Consider the following 19,076-nt stretch of genomic DNA (forward strand, 5'->3'; position numbering starts at 1 on the left):
CAAGTTTGGCAATATAAACGTGTCTGTTGAGGATAAGGAGGGAAGCAATTAAAAAAAGGTATGTGTGGTCGAGGGCTCTCGTGAATATAAATCTGTTTCATAGTAATGTGGATGGTGAAAATCCTCTGAAAGAAGATGCAAGTGCTATTCTCATCCGAATCCCGATTTAGATGTTTGTTCGTCAAATTACAATTTTGTGTTCGCCAGATATATTAGTTTCGCTTTTGAAAGGCTTAAGATAAAAAAAATCAGAATAAAGAGAGGGAAATCAGAGACTTCTTAGTCCAATTTCTTAACCCCCTATTTTCTTAAGTCCAGTTTATGTGCATCTCTTCTATCTTTCATTGTTTCTTCTTTTCATTTCAGACTACAAGGCCTCCGAACCAAGACTTTGTGACTACAGCGGATTATATTTTTGCCCAACTTGTCATTGGAATAAGAAATCTATTATCCCAGCTCGTGTCATTCATAATTGGGATTTCAAGCCTAGGCCGGTTTCAAATGGTAGCTATCAGTATTTAAGAATTATGGAAAAGGCCGCGGTTATTAATATGGATGATTTGAATCATAAGATCTTTGGCTTGGTTGAAGAATTGGACCGTCTTAAGGTAAATGTCCCACTGGGTGAAGGACAAATGATATATAAGGCATTTTCGATACCCAAGTTTTACACACAAAAATAAAGGGAAAAAAAAAGTTTAAGTTCACAGCAAAGAGTATGAGTAACTTTGAACGAATGGAGACTGGCGCTAGTGATGACAAAAAACACCAATACCGTCTAACGTTTTGTGTCTCTTGGTATTTTTCAACCTTTATAATTGTTTTTCTATCAGGATCTGAGATCAGAGACTTATTAATACATTAATTTTACCAATTACATAAATTAAATTAATTATCCTTACTAATGCACTTAAAAAATACCAAGTGTCGCCAAATGCTAGATGCTTATGAGGGGTTTTCTGCCGTCATTGGAGCCAGTTTCCATTCTTGAAAGTTATACTCTTCGGAACAGAGTGTGATTGAATATACTATTTCTCTCTTTGAATGCAGCTTAGGAATCGGTGCTAAGGTTTGATTAGTGTTTTTAATTCTTTTCCTGAAAAAAAATATTTAATCACCTAGGATATGAATATTAGTTTCGAAATTTATTTTTAATGAAAAATGTATTATTTCTCCTGCAAATATTGCTGCATATCAGTAAATATGCAGCTTAGAGGGGCACGTTTCAGGAATTGACACCTCTCCAGACAGTGTCCTTGACTAAATTCCAAATGTTCTTGCGGATAGAGTGGTTGATTCACCTTTTGTTGAATTTAGTGTTGAAAAAAAAACGCCATTTCATATTAGCTTTGTTTTCTTCTTGTTTTGAAAAGGATTCATAGAATAAGACGATAATGTTAGCTCTTTGCTGATTTTCAGGGCCTGATATGTAAAATAATAGTAATTTTCATTACCGTTTTGCGTCTCTTGGTATTTTTCAAGCTTTGTAATCGTGAATCTTTCAGAAATTCAGATCAGACTCTTATCGCTAAACTAATTTTACCAATTACACAAATTAAGCTATTTTTCCTAATTTTAAAACTAAAAAAAAATCCCAAGAAACGCCAATAACTAAATGACGTTGATGATTTTTTTTTTTTGTCGAAACTGGTGCCAGTTCTGACTCTTGTAGGTTACAGAAAATTCTGTAATTATGGATATAGAGCTTCAAAAATATTGCTAAAAATGTGTTGATTTCTATTTGATTTTATATTCTTTCCGTTGGTGTAGGTGCGTCCAGGATAGGTTGGGGTCTCTTTAGTTTTTATTCCTTGTTTTCCTTCTTCTTCTTTTTTAACCTGGTTCATCTATCAATCATGTTAAATTTTATCTAATGTCTAATTAATACGTGCACTGTCATCCTTTACAGACCATGGAGCGTCTATAGAGGTTAATGTCATGGGTCGATTTATGTGTCTTTATAATTTTGAATAAAATAGGTTATCTTGTCTTAACTAACTCAGTTATCAACGCAAAAATAAAGTTAATTTTAATAAGGTTTAATTTTACGTCTGTGAAGTATTTTCGTAAGTCAATTCTCATTATTTCTTAAGTGTATACCAGAAATGGAAGACAATAACCCCATCTTTTGAAAAACTGCCCTTGTGGAGTTTTCAGTTTTAATTGGTCTACCTGTGTGAAAGTTTAAGCCAATAGAAAGATTTTTTATTTTTTACTTTCACGGTTTTTAAAAAATTTGCTCTGTTTATCTGTGTCGCAAGTCCAGACCTAGTAACTTTAACATATTTAAAATCAGAGTCAAAAGGAAAATGTTAACTGTAAAAAGTAAATAAATAAAAACACCGAGTATTTCGAGACTTCGGAGACTAATATTTGGAGCGAATTCCACAGAGCACCTAGTAACCAATGCTCACAGTTTCCTATGGTGGACCAAATGAAGTGCCTAAGCAGCCATGGGCCGTAAAAATATTCAGAAAGAAATGTACTCCATGTAGATCCACTTGGATTATCATCTCGGATATACTGATAATTTGAGTGATTTTAACAGACACAGCTTGCATGTGAAATATATTTATGATGTTGTTTTTTTTTATTACATTTTGTGAAAAGGGTCAAGGGGTGGTTAAATATAGAGTTGAAGTTTGTTTTGCATAAAAAAGGTGATGTTCTTTTCATTGCCTGTTCTCTAATTTTTGTCTTTATTTCTTTTTATTACCACCTTTGCTAAATCATCTTTGGACAACCTGATTCTTGGGTTCGGGTTGATAGGTAAGGATATTATACTTGACTTGGCTTAAGTCCCATCCATCCTTAGAGGTCTTTTAGGGCCTCTTCTTTTACCATTCTATTGATGAATTCCTGTATGCACTTCTATCTTCTGCGAGGCGGAGAAGGTGCGGTTAGGCTAAGCGACGAGAAGTTCGTCTTACATCTTTTTTTTTTTTGGGGGGGGGCTCTAGGTCAGGAATCATGTGCCCGGCCTTCAAAGGCCATCTTCGGGAGACGAGTGCTACCCATACGTTAAATGTGCCCTAGCCATCTAAGCTGCCGCAGGATTTTTCAATTAAGGATGGTTAGTTTGACCTTGAGATTACGGAGAAGCTTGATATTGGAAATTCTATCATGATAGGTGATACTGGCAATACGTCGCTGTCATTTTGCTTCGAAGGCAGAAAGACGATACATATCATATGCAATTAGATTCCAGGATTCACAGGAATAAATGGTGTTACGGGTGATAAGCGAGTTAAAAATTGGAATATTAAAATTGGAATATTAAATTGGGATATTTCATTTTAAATTGGAATATTAGGAAAACGGGCATTCTTCATTTTAAATTGGAATATTATGAAAACGGGCAGTGCGGAGATGTTCTCGTTCTCAAGGCTGGATGCCGACTAAAGCTACGAGCACGCGCATACCAAAACATACGTGATCGCCGCGTGTCTAGTGGCGTCAGACGGAAACGTTCCCTAGTTTCTGAATAGCCCTCATATATATATATATATATATATATATATATATATATATATATATATATATATATATATATATATATATATATATATATATATATATATATATATATATATATATATATATATATATATATATATATATATATATATATTTATATATATATATATATATATATATATATATATATATATATATATATATATATATATATATATATATATATATATATATATATATATATATATATATATATATATATATATATATATATATATATATCCTTATAAGTGAGCAATAATTGTGTATTTATTTATTTTTCCTCAAAAATAGCTCCGTATTTGTTCTCAAAAAATGGCATCCTGTTATATTCTGGCCTAAAAACGATTTAGATAGGTTAGAAGTTTGAGAAAGATCGTTAAGAGCCTTATTTTTGGAAAAAACTATTTATGTGAGTGGTGTTATTTTTATATACATCAGTTTTGCAATAACGTTGTCACATGCTGAAATAGCAAAAAACTGGTAACTTCAAAAATATTTTTATATATTTTGCCAAGGAACTACAACAATTCCAAAATCTTGTCATTAAATTGCCTACACAGCAAAAAACATAATACTTGTATACATTTTAACAAGGGATTACAACAATTCAAAATCCTCAAAAAAGAAAACCAAAAGTTTGAAGCTTAGTAGAAATCGTTGTTTGAAAAACATCATTACCGAATTTACTTTCTTATAACTATAAGCAATGTCTTTTTATATGTGGACTATTAATAACTTTAGTTTCTGCTGAGAAGAAAAGGGGGAAGTTCTCAAATCATCCACGTTTTCAGCAGGTGCAAATGATAAGTTGAAGTGGTGTTTACGAGTGAATCCAAAAGGCCGATTAAAAGTAATGTGTGAAGAAGCCTTAAGTTTGAATTTGTCAGTAGAAAATGTAGCAGAGGTCCTAATATTAGCCGATTTATATTCAGCTGAACAGTTAAAGGCCCAGTCTATAGACTTTATTAACGCTCATGCAACTGATGTAATGGAGACATCCGGCTGGAAGTCAACGATACAGACACATCCACATCTCATTGCAGAGGCCTTTCGGGCTCTAGCCACTCAGCAAATATCACCAATTGGCCTACCTAGGAAACGACTGAAACAGAACTGATGTCAGTCAAATTGACGAATTCTATAGAGGGCATTATAAGTGAATTACCACAATTTTTTCTCTATAATCTGATGTCTTTCAAAAGTGTAGAACTTTTGTAATTGTTTCAGTGTGCCATTGGCATGTGGATTATGATATATAAGATCAAAAAAAAAAAATTAAGTTCAGTTCAGAATTGCTGAATTTATTATGTAAACTCAAAAATATTTACGGTGCCTGAGTAATAATTTTAATATTTTAATTCAAAATATAAAACGTGCTTTTTGTTTTTTTTTTTTTTTTTTTTTTTTTTTTTTTGTTAGATAAAATCAACTCGTTATGTGATTAAGCTTACAGGTTTGAACGCAACCAGTTATAGAATGTCAGTAGAAATGCCCAAAAACGAAAATTTGCAACTATTACAAATGATGATTCGATGTCATCCAAAAATCGAAAATTTGCAACTATTACAAATGATGATTCTCTAATTTGACGAGGGGTTACAACTATTCAAAGACCTTGAAAAATAAAACCAAAAGTTTGAAGCTTAGTAGATATCGCTGTTAGAAATCGGTCTTGCTTTAATAATCAAATATCTTTGAAAAGACGGCAGTTTGATTAGATAGCAAATTGTCTGCGGTTAGACGACAAGTGACAATGAGAATCCATATATAGAAGCCAGCCGCGTACCAAGTGTAACAAGGCTTTTTAGTCAGGAATTTTTTTATTTTATATTTTTTTCAAGGGAATTCATACTTTTTCATTTTTTGCCCAATAATTTTAATCTACATATTTCTTTTTTATGTGTAAATTTTACTTTTCGCTCTTAATCTTTCGCCTTATTCGCTTCTTCATAAATTTCTTAAGTTTTATTTGAACAAAATGTGTTGCATTTTTTAAGAATACAAATCAATAAGTGAATAGAGTTTTGGACTGAAAGTGTCAGTCAGGCCTATTTATCGTTCAATATTCTTAAGAGTCAAAAAGACCATCTATCGCATTCAATTAAGATACGTCTCTATTATGACTAACTAATGATTTCATTGAAGCATGGACATAGAGTATTGCGGACACTTGCCCTGGAAAAACCTGAATTTTTTCTCTATTTATTCGATGAAAGTACCAAAAAAAGGTATTCTTAAAAATATAGACAAATATAGGGAGGTCTGCAAAAAAAAACTTTGAAAGGGCTAATGCCCTTCTAAAACTAAATTCCCCCACCTCTCTATTTTAGTTTTTACGGAAGATTAATATCGAATCTCGATTGTCCCGGAAGGCCGCATAGATTCACTAATATATAACCACGAGACACAAAAAAACTTGCTAACACTACAGTCGCACATAAAGCCCATTTTAATCTGTTGATTTGTCTTAATTGGCGTATAACTTTAATAAGGATCCTTCATCTTTGTGCAACATTGCCAATAAGGTTAATAACGGTAAAATAAAACACCGCTCTATTTTTATTACTCTTCTTATTGTCGAAGCAATACTTCAACATAAATTTTAAATTCTTATTTGCTTAAAAAGAGAGCAAGAAGTGACCTGTTCTAATCTTTACTATCTACTAATAGGAAGAGGAATAAAGGAAAGAGGGGCATCATCTTATACTGAGTTAAGACAGTGTGAAATATGCTCTCCGCAAATGGCACACAAGCTTCCTAAGGTGTATAATCCTTATAACCTTTATGACACCAGTTTCAAATAAAGCTTAATATATGATTCACTTTCAGGAACTAAGACAGATAATACTTGCTGCAAAGGAGTATCTAATTGCGTGTGAAACAGCTGCTAATCAAAGGATTTTGAGTGCCTTGAAGCACAGGAGTCATTTCATTGAAACCTCTGGTTTTTATTCTTTGGCGGATTTACTTGACTTGGAAAGCGGGGTTTTACTCCCATTCACAGAAAATATTGTCGAGAAATTTGAAAAACATATTGAAGTAGATTGTAAGGTAAATTTTTCAAATTCTTATTAGATGAAAATGCTTTACTGAGAAAGACTTGATGTTTGGTGGGTTTTTTATAAGCAGGATTTCATGTATGTAATGTTGCACGGCATCTCTTGAGTTAGCCTTCCCTCAATAGTGAGCTGGGATAATGATGTCTTCCTGTCGTAGCTGATTGAAGATCTTAAGTAGTTCTCCACCCGACGAAGGGTGGAGGAGGATCTTCCTCTTGTGCAGTTTGTGGGACTAAGAACCATTCTTAAGGCAATGTTACTGTGGATATATGTCAACTGCATCAAAATGACGCAAAACCTTGCTATCGTCAGTTAGAGTATTGCTTATTTTCTTCATCAGTATTTTATACCAGGAAGAATTCCAAATGTAAGCATTCATATACAATCGCAGGCTCAATATAGTCGGGATAAAAACTCAATAGTTCAATTGCATGCTTCGTGATTTCTGAGGCGTGGATATGCGCAGCGGCGGGGTGCACCTGACAATTTGACGATAAATCACATCATTTCAGTTTTTCTTCAAAAAAAAAATCGTTCAGTGGTAATTTATTGCGCTCCTAGACCCGGGCCTAGTGGGCCTATTGGTAAATCTTGACCTGCTTCCAGATCGTTACTATTTGCTCAATTACACAGAAATCTTAGATTATAAATTTTTATGTAAAAAAATAACCTTGCTGAAGAAGATAAAATTTTTAATTTGGGATCTTACGGGCAACAGCAATAATTCATTGCGTAATAACTCATCCACTAACGATCTTTAGCCAAATTTCTGAGATATGTGTGTCCCCTGTTATTACTCTCGTAACTTTGAGTACCTTTTCTGAAAAAAATATCATATTTAATAAAAATTAATTCAATATCGTATATGATAATCATATGCAATATTGAATATAGGTATATAATTTAATTTAAATTAATAAAATTAATTTAATATTCAATTAATTTAATATCGTATTTCAATAGGAAACATAAACATATCTATTTATTTATTGCATACACAAAATAATAATAAAAGACCAAAATACAAACAAAAGTTATATTATGAATAACGTCTATTTGGATCAATAAGAAGGATTAATTGTTTTTGGTGAATTGACAAATTGTCATACCTTGGTTTTCTGATTGTTAATTTTAATCTGAGACGGATTTCGAGTGGAATAGCCTATTTGTTGCAAGTGCATATTCACACCAAACTCCGCTATATTTCTTTGACAAAATGCCGTGAATAGGGATTAAAAAGCAAATACTATTGATGCATTAATTTCAGTGCAACAGCATTGACTATGACAAAATCTTTTACCTTTAATATTTGGACAGATTTCAGCAAAACTTACAAGTGCCAAAATAATTTGATATCCTTTCTTGTAATTTTTTATTCTTGTTTTTTCAATTTTCTGACTTCAAGCCATCCAAAATATTTGTTTATACTTTGTTCTATGTGGGCTCATATCCAAATCTAGTAATCGGTCTTGACTTTGATCCGTTTGCTTTTTATTTGCGGCTTTTTTTTACGTAAAATTGGTTTCGGCAGCGACTGCTTGCGATACATGGGGCTCTTTGTTGAAAAACAGACATAAAAAAAACATCTTCAGGTTGGAAAAAAAATAATGTTAATTTAAGGTTTATGTTTCCTATGTTGTTCACTCTGTTATTATGTTCCTTATTTTAAGATTTATATTCCCTGTATGAGTTTCTAGCTTGTTATTTTTGTTTAGTTTTAGAGTTTTAACATAAGATAATTTTTCTATCATTCGAAAGCTGAGGTGCATCTACTGAATCTCATTTTTTGAATTTTGCTCTTAATTTTTCATTTTATTTATTCTAGATGAAAAATACGTAATTTTCTACTTGAAATCATGCACGTAGTAAAATTTCCTATCTTATAGTTTATTTTCTCTATCCGGAAATTTTTTTTGTGTGGGGGTTTTCTGGAGGATCTTTCATGAGAAGAAAGTATTTGCACGGAGGGGGGGGGGGCAAGATGTACACATAAATTCCTCTTTTCCACTTCCCTTAGAACTTCTCAATTAAACTAAAAATAACCCGACTCAAAGAAGGTTTTTAAATTTTGAAAACCGTAATTACCGCGAGGGGGGTATTTTCCAGGTGATGAGGTTTCCGTGGGTGGAGGGAGGAAGATTTTCCGAGGGGAGGGGGTTAAATGCTTAGACCCGTAGAAAGTGACAGGGTAAAGGGAACCCCCATTAACAGACATAAAAAAGAGAAATAAATCTGGATTTAAGAGTTTATGACTTCCGATTTTCATCGGTTTTGTGACAACAAAACAGAGCATTTTTATAAATCATCTTGACAGTAATTTATATAAAGACTTAAAAAAGCCAACAACTCCAACAAGGTTGAACAAAGTTGTCCCACAGACTCTCTCATAACTCTGTTTTTGTCGGCCTAGTTATTAATTCAAAAAACTTTTCAGGATTGTCAAAACAAAGGATTGACGTGGAATTTTTCATAAACTTTTAACCCCCTCCCTGTCCCACAGACTTTCTCATAACTCTGTTTTTGTCGACCTAATTATTAATTCAAAAAACTTTTCCAGGATTGTCAAAACATAGGATTGACGTGGAATTTTCACAAACTTTTAACCCCCTCCCTGTCCCACAGTCTCTCATAACTCTGTTTTTGTCGGCCTAATTATTAATTCAAAAAACTTTTCAGGATTGTCAAAGGATTGACGTGGAATTTTTCATACACTTTTAACCCCCCTCCCTGTCCCACCGACTCTCTCATAACTCCGTTTTTGTCGACCTAATTATTAATTCAAAAAACTTTTTCAGGATTGTCGAAACAAAGGATTGACGTGGAATTTTTCACAAACTTTTAACCCTTTCCTTGTCCCACAGATTCTCTCGTAGCTCTATTTTTGTCGGCCTAATAATTAATTCAAAACACTTTCAGGATTGTCAAAACAAAGGATTGACGTGTAATTTTTGCTTCAAAGGAACTCCATTATTCAGCTACCAGTCGACAGTTTCAGTTCTTCATTGTTGTAAAACCTTAGTGCATAAAGAATGTTCACTGAAATTTGTCAAGTGCCCTTGTGACAAGAACGAAGATGTCACATAACTCCAGCTTTATAAAAGACGTGATTTGTACAATATCCATGTATAATATTGATCGCTGTGTAGATAAAAGTTTGTGTATTTAGTTCATTTCTTTAAGGTAAAGGCATTAATGTCTGACTTTTGTAAATCGTTGCCAGCTCATCTATATATAGTCTGGCAATTTTTATCGAAGGTGCCACAGGTTACAAGTGACTAATGCGCCCTTCGGATGTTAAATCGACCAAGTCCTTGTTTTCTTGTTTCTATTTAGCGCCTAACCACTTGACTGAAGTTTGCATGTTCAAAAATAAAATGCCTAAAGATACGCCTTACAATCAACAAATTAAAAATAATTGTCTGTCAAATATTAAATGATTTTTACAGAAGCCAATTTGATTAACTCCTTACTAAAATATACTGAAGACATTTTGCATATTCAGTGTGTGACTGAAGAAAAAAAAAGAATATCCTGGATGACATTGTTTATGAGATGTTTGGATTTCAATATTAAGGTCAAAGTCAGACACGTGTTTTTGTTTTTATTTATTTGTTTGAGGAATTAATTGATTTGGCATCTTACTGCCTCAATTTCGAATTTGCCGTATATAGCTTATTTTCATTGTTCAAGAAGTTTGTTTCATTAAATTATATGCTCTAGAATGGTGTTGACAATCTTTAATAGGGCATTTTTTTTGTATCCCAAGTGCAGTTTTCAAAGTAATTAACCGAATTTAGCGCCAATCCAAGGCCGCCTTGGCCTTAATTTTCATGGTTTTTCCTAGCGGGGGGGGGGGGGGGAGATAAACCCACATTTTTTGGATGGGGGCTTAATTTTGAAAAAAATAGCCTGGAAAAGTACATATGATCTGGATATTGCAGGGTTGTGTGCTTGTATATTTAAGTCTTGTAGAAGGGTGAGGAGGCGAAACTCCCCACTGTGGTCCCTTGTTGGCATCCATGTGGTCCTGTGTTCCCTTAAATGAGACAATTGTAACTGATATGCAAAAGTCTGCCGAAACTCAGGGCCTTCATATGTTACGCCAATACTGCACTAAGGGCTGGATGGGGACAAGAGGATCTTCAACCTCAAAGATGCTGCCTGCAGTTTAGCCTGCAGTTCAGAAGTCAGTTTAATCAGGTTCATAAAAAACAAACAGTGCAGAAAATTATTTATACTTAGTTCATGGTATTATAGCTTTTTTTCGGAAAATATTGAAGTGACAATATAATGTTCAGGATTAATCAGAAAAACATAAAAGAGCAAAAATAAGGAGGCTTGGTTAGATCAGCTTTTGAAATGCTTTATATTTAAAGAAAAATTAACTCCTTGAAGGATTATTCCCTAAATTAAAAGATTCGATATTTCGATAAATATACTTTGTATTATATTTACACAATCAACCAGAATTAGAATATATTGTATAATTCGGAAAGTAAAACCTATAAAGAAAAGAAAAACCTCGACTAGATAACTTCCTTTCTTGAAAACCAAAAGCTAATCTCATTTTCACATAATATTACACTGTTCCGCATTGGCCTGATTTGGGTCAAAATTCATTTGAGGCAAAGCGCCATCACCAGTAGATTCATCACCACCCACTAAATCCGCTGGTGGAGTTCCGCACGCTTGAATCTGTTGCATAATTTCCATAATTCGGACAAACCGTTGGTTTTTCACTTCTTCGCTTTCAGATTCTACTTCACTTTCAAATTCTTTGCACAGTTGCTCCATTAATTTTGATTGCTTTTCGTAATTTTCGTATTCTTGAGGAGTGATTGATCCTTTATTATTGTTAAGCCATGTAGGGTACTAAAACAGAGAGACAAAATTAGAAAAAAACTCAGGGTTTTGGATGACATAAACTTAAAAACCAAGTGGCAAATAAAAAGAGAGTTATAAAAGAGCAATGCCGCTCAGACACGTGATGAAGGGGGAGGGGTCTTTCTCCTGTCGCTCCTGAAATGTCTAGGTTTTAAGGATTTTCTCTATTAGAAAACATTATGAGCCAACATATATTGAGGAAGCTTAAACATATCTTTCCTGGATCGATTCTAAGAATTCTGTTTCATTGCTTAGTCCAGTCTTACGTCTCTTATTGCCCTACGATATGGATGTCAACTTTTTCTTCTCTTTTGAAACCACTGTTGAAGATATATGATAAAGCAAGGAGCCTTATGCAGTAAATAAATTGTTCTGAACCTAAGCCATTACTTGATTTGCAGTCACATTACATTTTGTCGTGTGCGTCTTTCACTTTTCCTCAACTCCAAGGGGATGTTCCCGCGGCCCTAAGAGCTACTCCATCTTTCGTCACTGATCAGTCTACGTATCATCTTCGTAATACAAACAACATTACCATTCCATTTACTCCATCAATGAGGTTAGATTTTAATCCGCTGACCGCATGTCATATGGTATGGAATACCCTACCTGAATCAGCTCGAAAATGTCACTCGGTTGGTACCTTCAGAAGAACTGTAAAAGATATTCTAATGTCTAGATGACTTATGTTTAATATAGTTTTTTTTAATTTCTTTTTTTAAAATTGTTTATAGGAATATTATTATTTTTATTATGTTAAGATCTTTTTTTTATGTTATGATGGGGTGGACGTCTCTGGGCCGAGTTGGATATTTTGTTATGTGTGGTGTTTACCATGTGTGCAGCATCTCGCCTGGCTTGGTTTCGGCAGATTTTGAGTGGTGGGCGACAGTTTGTCATCAGTATTAGTGATATTTAGGGGTTTTTTCTCTGCTTTTCCGGGCCATGGAGCCCTGCGGGGGGAATATGTTGTAGCGTTTTTTTTTTCCTTTCTTCTTTATTGTGTTTAATTGTATGTAGAAAGTTTTTTCCCTTTTATTGTGTTCGTTTATTTTTTAATAAAATGAACTCTGAACTCTGAACAGTTTCAAAAATTACATTTATAGTTAGGTATCAGTCTTGTGATGTTTGTGGATTTTTGAAAAAAACAAAAAAACAGTGGATCGAAGATTTAGAAATGAAGATTTTTGGGCTTTAGTTTCGCCAGGCTTATACGAATATTATTTGAAAAAAACTACGTTTTCTAAAGAGTTAAAGAGGCTGAGTTACAAGGTCGAACCTTAAAACGTACAGGGATTAGGAGGCACAGTTGGGGGGCTGCCGCCCCCAAGCCCCCGCTTTCGCAGCCTTTAAATAAAAAAAAAGTTTTTTAAACTGAAAGTAAGGAGCGACAGTAAATCTTAAAACGAACAGAAATTATTCCGTATATGAAAGAGGCTGTGCCCTCCTCAACGCCTCGCTCTTTACGCTAAAGTTTGACTTTCTCACAACTCTTTTTTTAAACAATAAAAACTTTAGCGTAAAGAGCGAGGCGTTGAGGAGGGCACAGCCTCTTTCATATACGGAATAATTTCTGTTCGTTTTAAGATTTAATGTCGCTCCTTACTTTCAGTTTAAAAAACTTTTTTTTATTTAAAGGCTGCGAAAGCGGGGAGTTTGGGGGCGGCAGCCCCCCAACTGTGCTCTAATCCCTGTACGTTTTAAGGTTCGACCTTGTAACTCAGCCTCTTTAACTCTTTAGAAAACGTAGTTTTTTTCAAATAATTTCTGCACGTTTTTGTACAGTTTATTACTTATTATTGCTTGACTAACTGTTAGGTGATCGTGTCAGGATTTAAAGTTGGGGGGCTGCCGCCCCCAAACCCCCCGCTCTTGAACATTCTTGTGTTAAGGCTTTTAATTCCTGAATACTCAAATCACGTCGTACAGGGTGCCTCCTTATCCCTGTACGTTTTTAGGTTCTAACTTGTGACTCAGCCTCTTTAACAGCCCCCCAACTGTGCCTCCTAATCCCTGTACGTTTTAAGGGTCGACCTTGTAACTCAGCCTCTTTAACTCTTTAGAAAACGTAATTTTTTTCAAATAATTTAAAAAAGAAACTGAGTTTCTTTTCAAAGTATATAAAAAAGTTGCTCTGATGGTGAATCGACCCCGGGTTGTCCGCCTGAAAGTCTGGAGTATCAGCCGCTGGACTGTACAAACACAATCGTAATTGTTGTTTAGCAAATTGAAGCTATTTTCGACGCAAGCAAATTCCCAAAAATCTTGATATGTGGTTTTTGGAAAACAGGAAAATAGTGATCAGATTGAGCTGAAATTTCGAGGATAAGCTCCCAGCCCCCAGGAAAGCTTATCCTCTAAATTTCAGCCCGATCAGACACCGTTAAAGGGGAGGGGTGGGGGTGGGAAAAATTAACATGGGCTAATATAGGAAACCGAGGTTTTTCGTAAATGTAAATTCGGGGGATAATTTTTTCGGTCTGAAAATATCAAAAGGCTCTAACAGGTCGAATTCTGCTTCGAATGAGTCCTCATTCAACCGGATCCGTTGCCAACTGTGGCCTGTAGGCGCGGCTAAGAAAAAAAAAGAGATGATGAATTTTAAGTGGCTGTATTTGGTTTTTTGAAAACAGGGAAGGAGTGATCGGATTGAGCTAAAATTTCGAGGATAAGTTTCCGGGCCCTAGGAAAGCTTAACCTCTAAATTTCAGCCCAATCGGACAACGTTAAAGGGGGCTGTGGTGGGAGGGTCGAAACTTCCGGCCCAGTTTACCCCATGAAGATAAAGTCGGAGGAGGATGAAATTTTGCAAGTTTCTTAGTTTGAGCTTGGGCTACAAAATGCGATTACCGCCGTCTCTCTGCGACCTCTAGGACCTGAAATCGCTTAACATTGTGGTGGGTCGCCTCTTTATAGAGGCACAAGTGTGCCTCCTTGATTTTAAGAAAACGTCATCTTTTCTCTGGAATCATCTGGATCAAAACTATGGCTGAGAAAATTATTTCACCTCATATCTGTACAAGAACGATCGTTTCTTCTTTTTCGCTGTGACTTTGCAAATCACTGTCATTTGATGGTATTTTCACTTTCCTATCCGCGTATTTTGGCATTTTTAACAGACTTTTAGCGTCACTAAACGAAAAAAAAGACAGTTGGACCCCCAGAAAAAGATTCTTAGACACGGAAAATCCAACAGGGATAAGTTTATTCGATTATTTAAGGTCTCCCTAGCAAACAAAGCATCGAAAAGTTTGTCTTAACAAGGGATAGAACAATTTCCAGTCATTACACACGACTTTTTCCTTGAAAAGACAATTTCTTAGTGAAGCCACAACACGTATGTTGAAGATACCAGCCATAAGTGACGCCAGTTGTATTCAAAAGTGGTCATATATCTACATCTTTCGATTTTATAATTTAGATTACAACGTTACAAAAGTATGTGGAACTATCGAAAGGTGTATGGATTTGTGCATGCGCGCGGGGTCCAAGACCGCCCTCTTTCAAGGTCAAGAAATTATTATACATTCTGTTTATTTTTCATGTAATTTGCCTGTTTTTGAATCCCACGTGCGTTATCGCTGGTCGTCGGATAGATTTGGAGCGCGAAATTCAAAAAAATTGAAATAGTAAAAAGAAAATTCCCAAATCTCTTGATTTGACAAAGAGACTTGGAAACCTGTGGTATTTTAATATTATAACATTTTTGTTATTTTTTTGACCAGTGAAATGCTGTTTTACGTCTGCTCAAAGTAAAAGGTTCCATTTTGTAAAATTTTTCGCCTATTATGTTTCAGCAAATTGTTAATAAAAAATATTTATTAGTCGATAATTCCATTTCTGAGAGCTAAAAATTGTAAAGTATCAATTGGGACAGTATAAAGAGTACAATAATCAAAAAGAGGCATCGGAAAGTTCATGAAACCTGGACCATAGGCCCTGGAGATCCCAGAAATGGAGGGTCATTATTGTTGTACCAGATTAGATTGTAGTGAAAACTTTTAGTAATTTAGGTGGTAAAAGTTGGCTGGCCAGTGGAAAAGTGACTTTGTTTCGAAATACAGATAGAACAGTTTATTTTGAGCCCAAAACGATTCCTTTGGGAAGCCAGAAATCCAGCAGTGTCGATAAAATTCTATTAAGAAGATATTTGCTGCCACCTATAGTCAGCAGTTCAGTAAGTGGGAAAGAAAGCGCTCAAGCTCGTCAGTAATGAATCGTCTTTTGACTGAGTAAGACCTGTTACGCGACAGCCACTTATTTGTTTATCCAGTGGCGGTTACAAGTTTATTCCGACCATAAACCATTCTGAATTGTGATTCTGATTTCTAATTTTTGATCGAGTGTTCAAATTATATTTATTCGTATCAATTTGGAACATTTAACCCGAAAAGGAATTGCTGCTGACCTATTGGCCCAAATTTCGGGTCACTCCGTGGATAAATATTTGTTGCCTGGAGAAGTAAACCGTTTCTAGTCTAATTATTTCTAAGATGGGACGTCGGCGTAAAGTCCAGCGTGCTGGAACTGGAGCAGTTTTAGATGTTTCGGCCACTTCTAGCGAGGAGTCCCAGTCACCATTGTTAAAGTTGTCGGAAGATTTTGTTACGATGCTGGCAATCGTGAAAGATAACGGATCTAAGTTAGACTCTATTGATGGACGTATGAGATCTCTGGAACAAAGGGTTATATCGGTGGATAAAGCGCAGCTTGAGTGTCACGCATCGGTTACGGAAGTTCAAGCCCGTGTAGCATCAGTTGAAAGCGAAACTGATAGCCTAAAAAACCAGATAAGCGTTATCACGAGCGAAGCGATGGCACTGAAGAAAAATAATATTGATCTGGAAAGTCGGTTAATGATGTGTGAATACCAGGTATCTGACAGTAACATTATTGTTTGGAATTTGCCTTGTGACAGTAAAGAGGATGCTAGTGAAGCGTTTAAGCAAGTATGTCTGTCTGGGCTTGAAGTAAGTGAGGTTCCCAAGTTTACAGTGCTACAAAACATGAAAGACCAGAAATTTTTCAAAGTTAATGTTTTTTCTCGGGAAAAGAAAATTGATTTACTAAAAGTTAGCAAGAATTTGAAAGGGAAATCTGTGAGGAATCTGAAAGAGATTTATATCAGGAATGATGCCCCTCTTTCTGTCCAGGAGGCACGAAAAAGACTTTTTGAGAAGAAGGCTAAGCTAAAGGATATAGGTATTTCTGCTTGGGTGTCTAAAACTGTTCCACCTTTTCTTTATTTTGATCGTCCTAATCGTTCGCGAGCGAAATTCTGCCCTAGTGATATAATCCCGGAGCTTAATTCACCGCGCAGTGATAGCAATGCGCATCAGCGTAGTCAAGCGAGGGGAAGAGGTTTACGCGGTGGTGGAGGTAGAGAAGGAGTTTAATATAGGTCCCTATTTGATAATATGGTAATCTTGTGAACGGTTGGTTTGTAATCGTGTGAGCATTGTTTAGTGTCAGTTATGAAAAATAAAATAAGCGGTTGTTGCGTTTATTATTAACTTCATTAATTTATTCATTTTTTTGTGCTATGATGTATTCATTGTTTTTGTTATTTATATCCCCTATGTTGGCGATTCATTTTGTGGTATTATTTTTGTTCCTTGTTTTCTTATCTTTTGTTTTCTTTCAGGATTTGTTGGTCTGGATTTTCTCGGTTCTTGGTCGTTTCACTCATGGTATGGTAAGGTTACTATTTTTCACATTCCAATATTCCGGCTTCCATCCCTTCGGATTAATTATTTTGAATGTCAAGTTTAGGTGGGGAACGGCTGGGTTTTCTTGAGAGTAATTCGATGAAATTACATGATTTGGGGAGAGGGGTACTTCACAGAGATTTTGATGTGGGTGAATTTTATGAGGTTAATCCTGATTCCCGTTATAAGTTTCTGTGTGATTTGAGTTCTAATAGTTGTCAAAGTAAATTTAATATTTTTCATTTAAATTGTCAAGGGATTGGAAGTTCATACCAATTTCTGAATGAGTTATGTCTGCAATCAACCCCTCATGTTTTAGCTTTAACGGAGACTTGGTTGAAGAACCATAATTCTTCTCTATTAGAGATTGGTAATTATAAGCTGTATATTCAAAATAGAGAGATGCATCAACATGGCGGTTTAGCAATGTACGTGCGTAATGATTTTGAGGTTAAGGTGAGAGATGATATAAGAGTTAAACGAGAAATGGTGTTCGAAAGTATGGTGCTAGAATTACAGTGTCTTAATTTTAAGTGTTTTATGATCGTCGTTTATAGACCCCCTTCGTGTAATATAGATGAGTTTAGCTCACTTTTAGAAGAGCAATTGGATAAGTTACGAAATTCCAACTAGACCTTGCTTTATTTGTGGTGATTTTAATTTGGATTTAAGAACAGTATAGTAACCTTAGAGTTAGGGAGTATCTAAACACTATGCTAGGTTATGGACTACAGCCTTCTATTAATATATGTACAAGAGTGGGCCATGATTCTGCTACGTTGATTGATAACGTTTTCTTAAATACTGGATATTGTAGTGCGAGTGTTATTGTAAACGATGTTTCGGACCATTTTGGTCTGTTGGTATCTATTCCTTCTCTTTTGAACCGGCCAAGATCAGAGCGTTCTGAAGTACCAAAGAATTGTTTTCCTGTTATTAATGTGCCGAAGTTAAAAAATGAGCTTGGAGAAAAAAATTGTGATTTTTTATATAGTAATGATATGGACGTGAATGATAAATTTACACTTTGGTATTCGATGATTAAGGATACGGTAGTTGCTTGTAGTCAAGTTAGGAAGAAACGTAAATATTTTGATTCGCCGAAAAAGCCTTGGGTTACGAAGAGTATTCTAGTTTCTCTAGCTAGGCGACAGCAATTGTATAAAAAGTCCGCATTAACTAATAATATTAGCGATTCAAATATTTATAAAGCTTATAGTAATAAGTTGAATAGTATACTTCGTAAAGCTAAGTTAGATTACCTGAGTGATAGTTTTAAAAAAACGGAGGGTAACCCGAGAAAGACTTGGAATGTTATAAAATCTGTTATTAAACCGAATAAGCCAGAAATTGTTTTGAGTCTTGTTGATGGTGAAAATATTCGCCAAACTACTGAACGAATGTGTGAGCACTTTTCTAGTGTAGGGGGCCGGTTAGCGTCGTCTGTTGAGCAGCATGCAAGTGATGGTGATTTTACTCAGTTTTTGCCTGAAAGTAGTGACGTTTCTATGTATTTGCGACCGGTTACTGAACAAGAATTGTGTGATGTGGTAAATGGTATGCGAAACAGTGCATCCGGGTCAGACTTTATTTCAACAAAAGTTTTCAAGTCAATTTTTCCTGTGATATCACAACAAATTTTGTACCTGATTAATGTACCTGATTAAGTTTTAAATGTGGTATATATCCAGAGTGTCTTAAAAGTGCCAGAGTAATATCTTTATTTAAAGGGGGTGATAGGAAAAATATTAATCATTATCAACCGATATCCCTCCTTTCTGTTATATCTAGGCTAGTTGAAAAACTTTTTAATTCTAGAGTATCTTAGTTTTTGGAGAATATTTTCTTTTTCCATTCTAATCAGTTCGGTTTTCGTAAGGGAATGTCTACAGAACAGGCAGTTTTA

At 35.0% G+C, this 19,076-nt stretch overlaps 2 protein-coding genes across 4 annotated transcripts in view; one reads left to right on the top strand and one right to left on the bottom strand.

Annotated features, from left to right (window-relative positions):
- The window catches only part of DEF8 (differentially expressed in FDCP 8 homolog), a 41,399-nt gene extending 30,997 nt beyond the window's left edge, over window positions 1-10,402 (top strand). For all 3 annotated transcript variants that reach the window (XM_089093278.1, XM_089093276.1, XM_089093277.1), the window contains 3 exons: window positions 367-608; window positions 6,349-6,570; window positions 9,495-10,402. In XM_089093278.1, the coding sequence (XP_088949404.1) occupies window positions 367-608; window positions 6,349-6,570; window positions 9,495-9,662 (632 nt within the window). In that variant the 3' untranslated portion in view covers window positions 9,663-10,402. The remainder of the gene's footprint in view (window positions 1-366; window positions 609-6,348; window positions 6,571-9,494) is intronic.
- Window positions 10,403-10,477: 75 nt separating this feature from the next.
- The window catches only part of Pex19 (peroxisomal biogenesis factor 19), a 40,785-nt gene continuing 32,186 nt past the window's right edge, over window positions 10,478-19,076 (bottom strand). Inside the window, exon 6 of the mRNA XM_089092877.1 lies at window positions 10,478-11,450. Within this exon, the coding sequence (XP_088949003.1) occupies window positions 11,148-11,450 (303 nt within the window). The 3' untranslated portion in view covers window positions 10,478-11,147. The remainder of the gene's footprint in view (window positions 11,451-19,076) is intronic.

The sequence above is a fragment of the Artemia sp. Qi Xiang Cuo genome, chromosome 8 (assembly GCF_049724085.1).
Source record: "Artemia sp. Qi Xiang Cuo chromosome 8, ASM4972408v1, whole genome shotgun sequence".
In the NCBI taxonomy this organism is placed as follows: Eukaryota; Metazoa; Arthropoda; class Branchiopoda; order Anostraca; family Artemiidae; genus Artemia; species Artemia sp. Qi Xiang Cuo.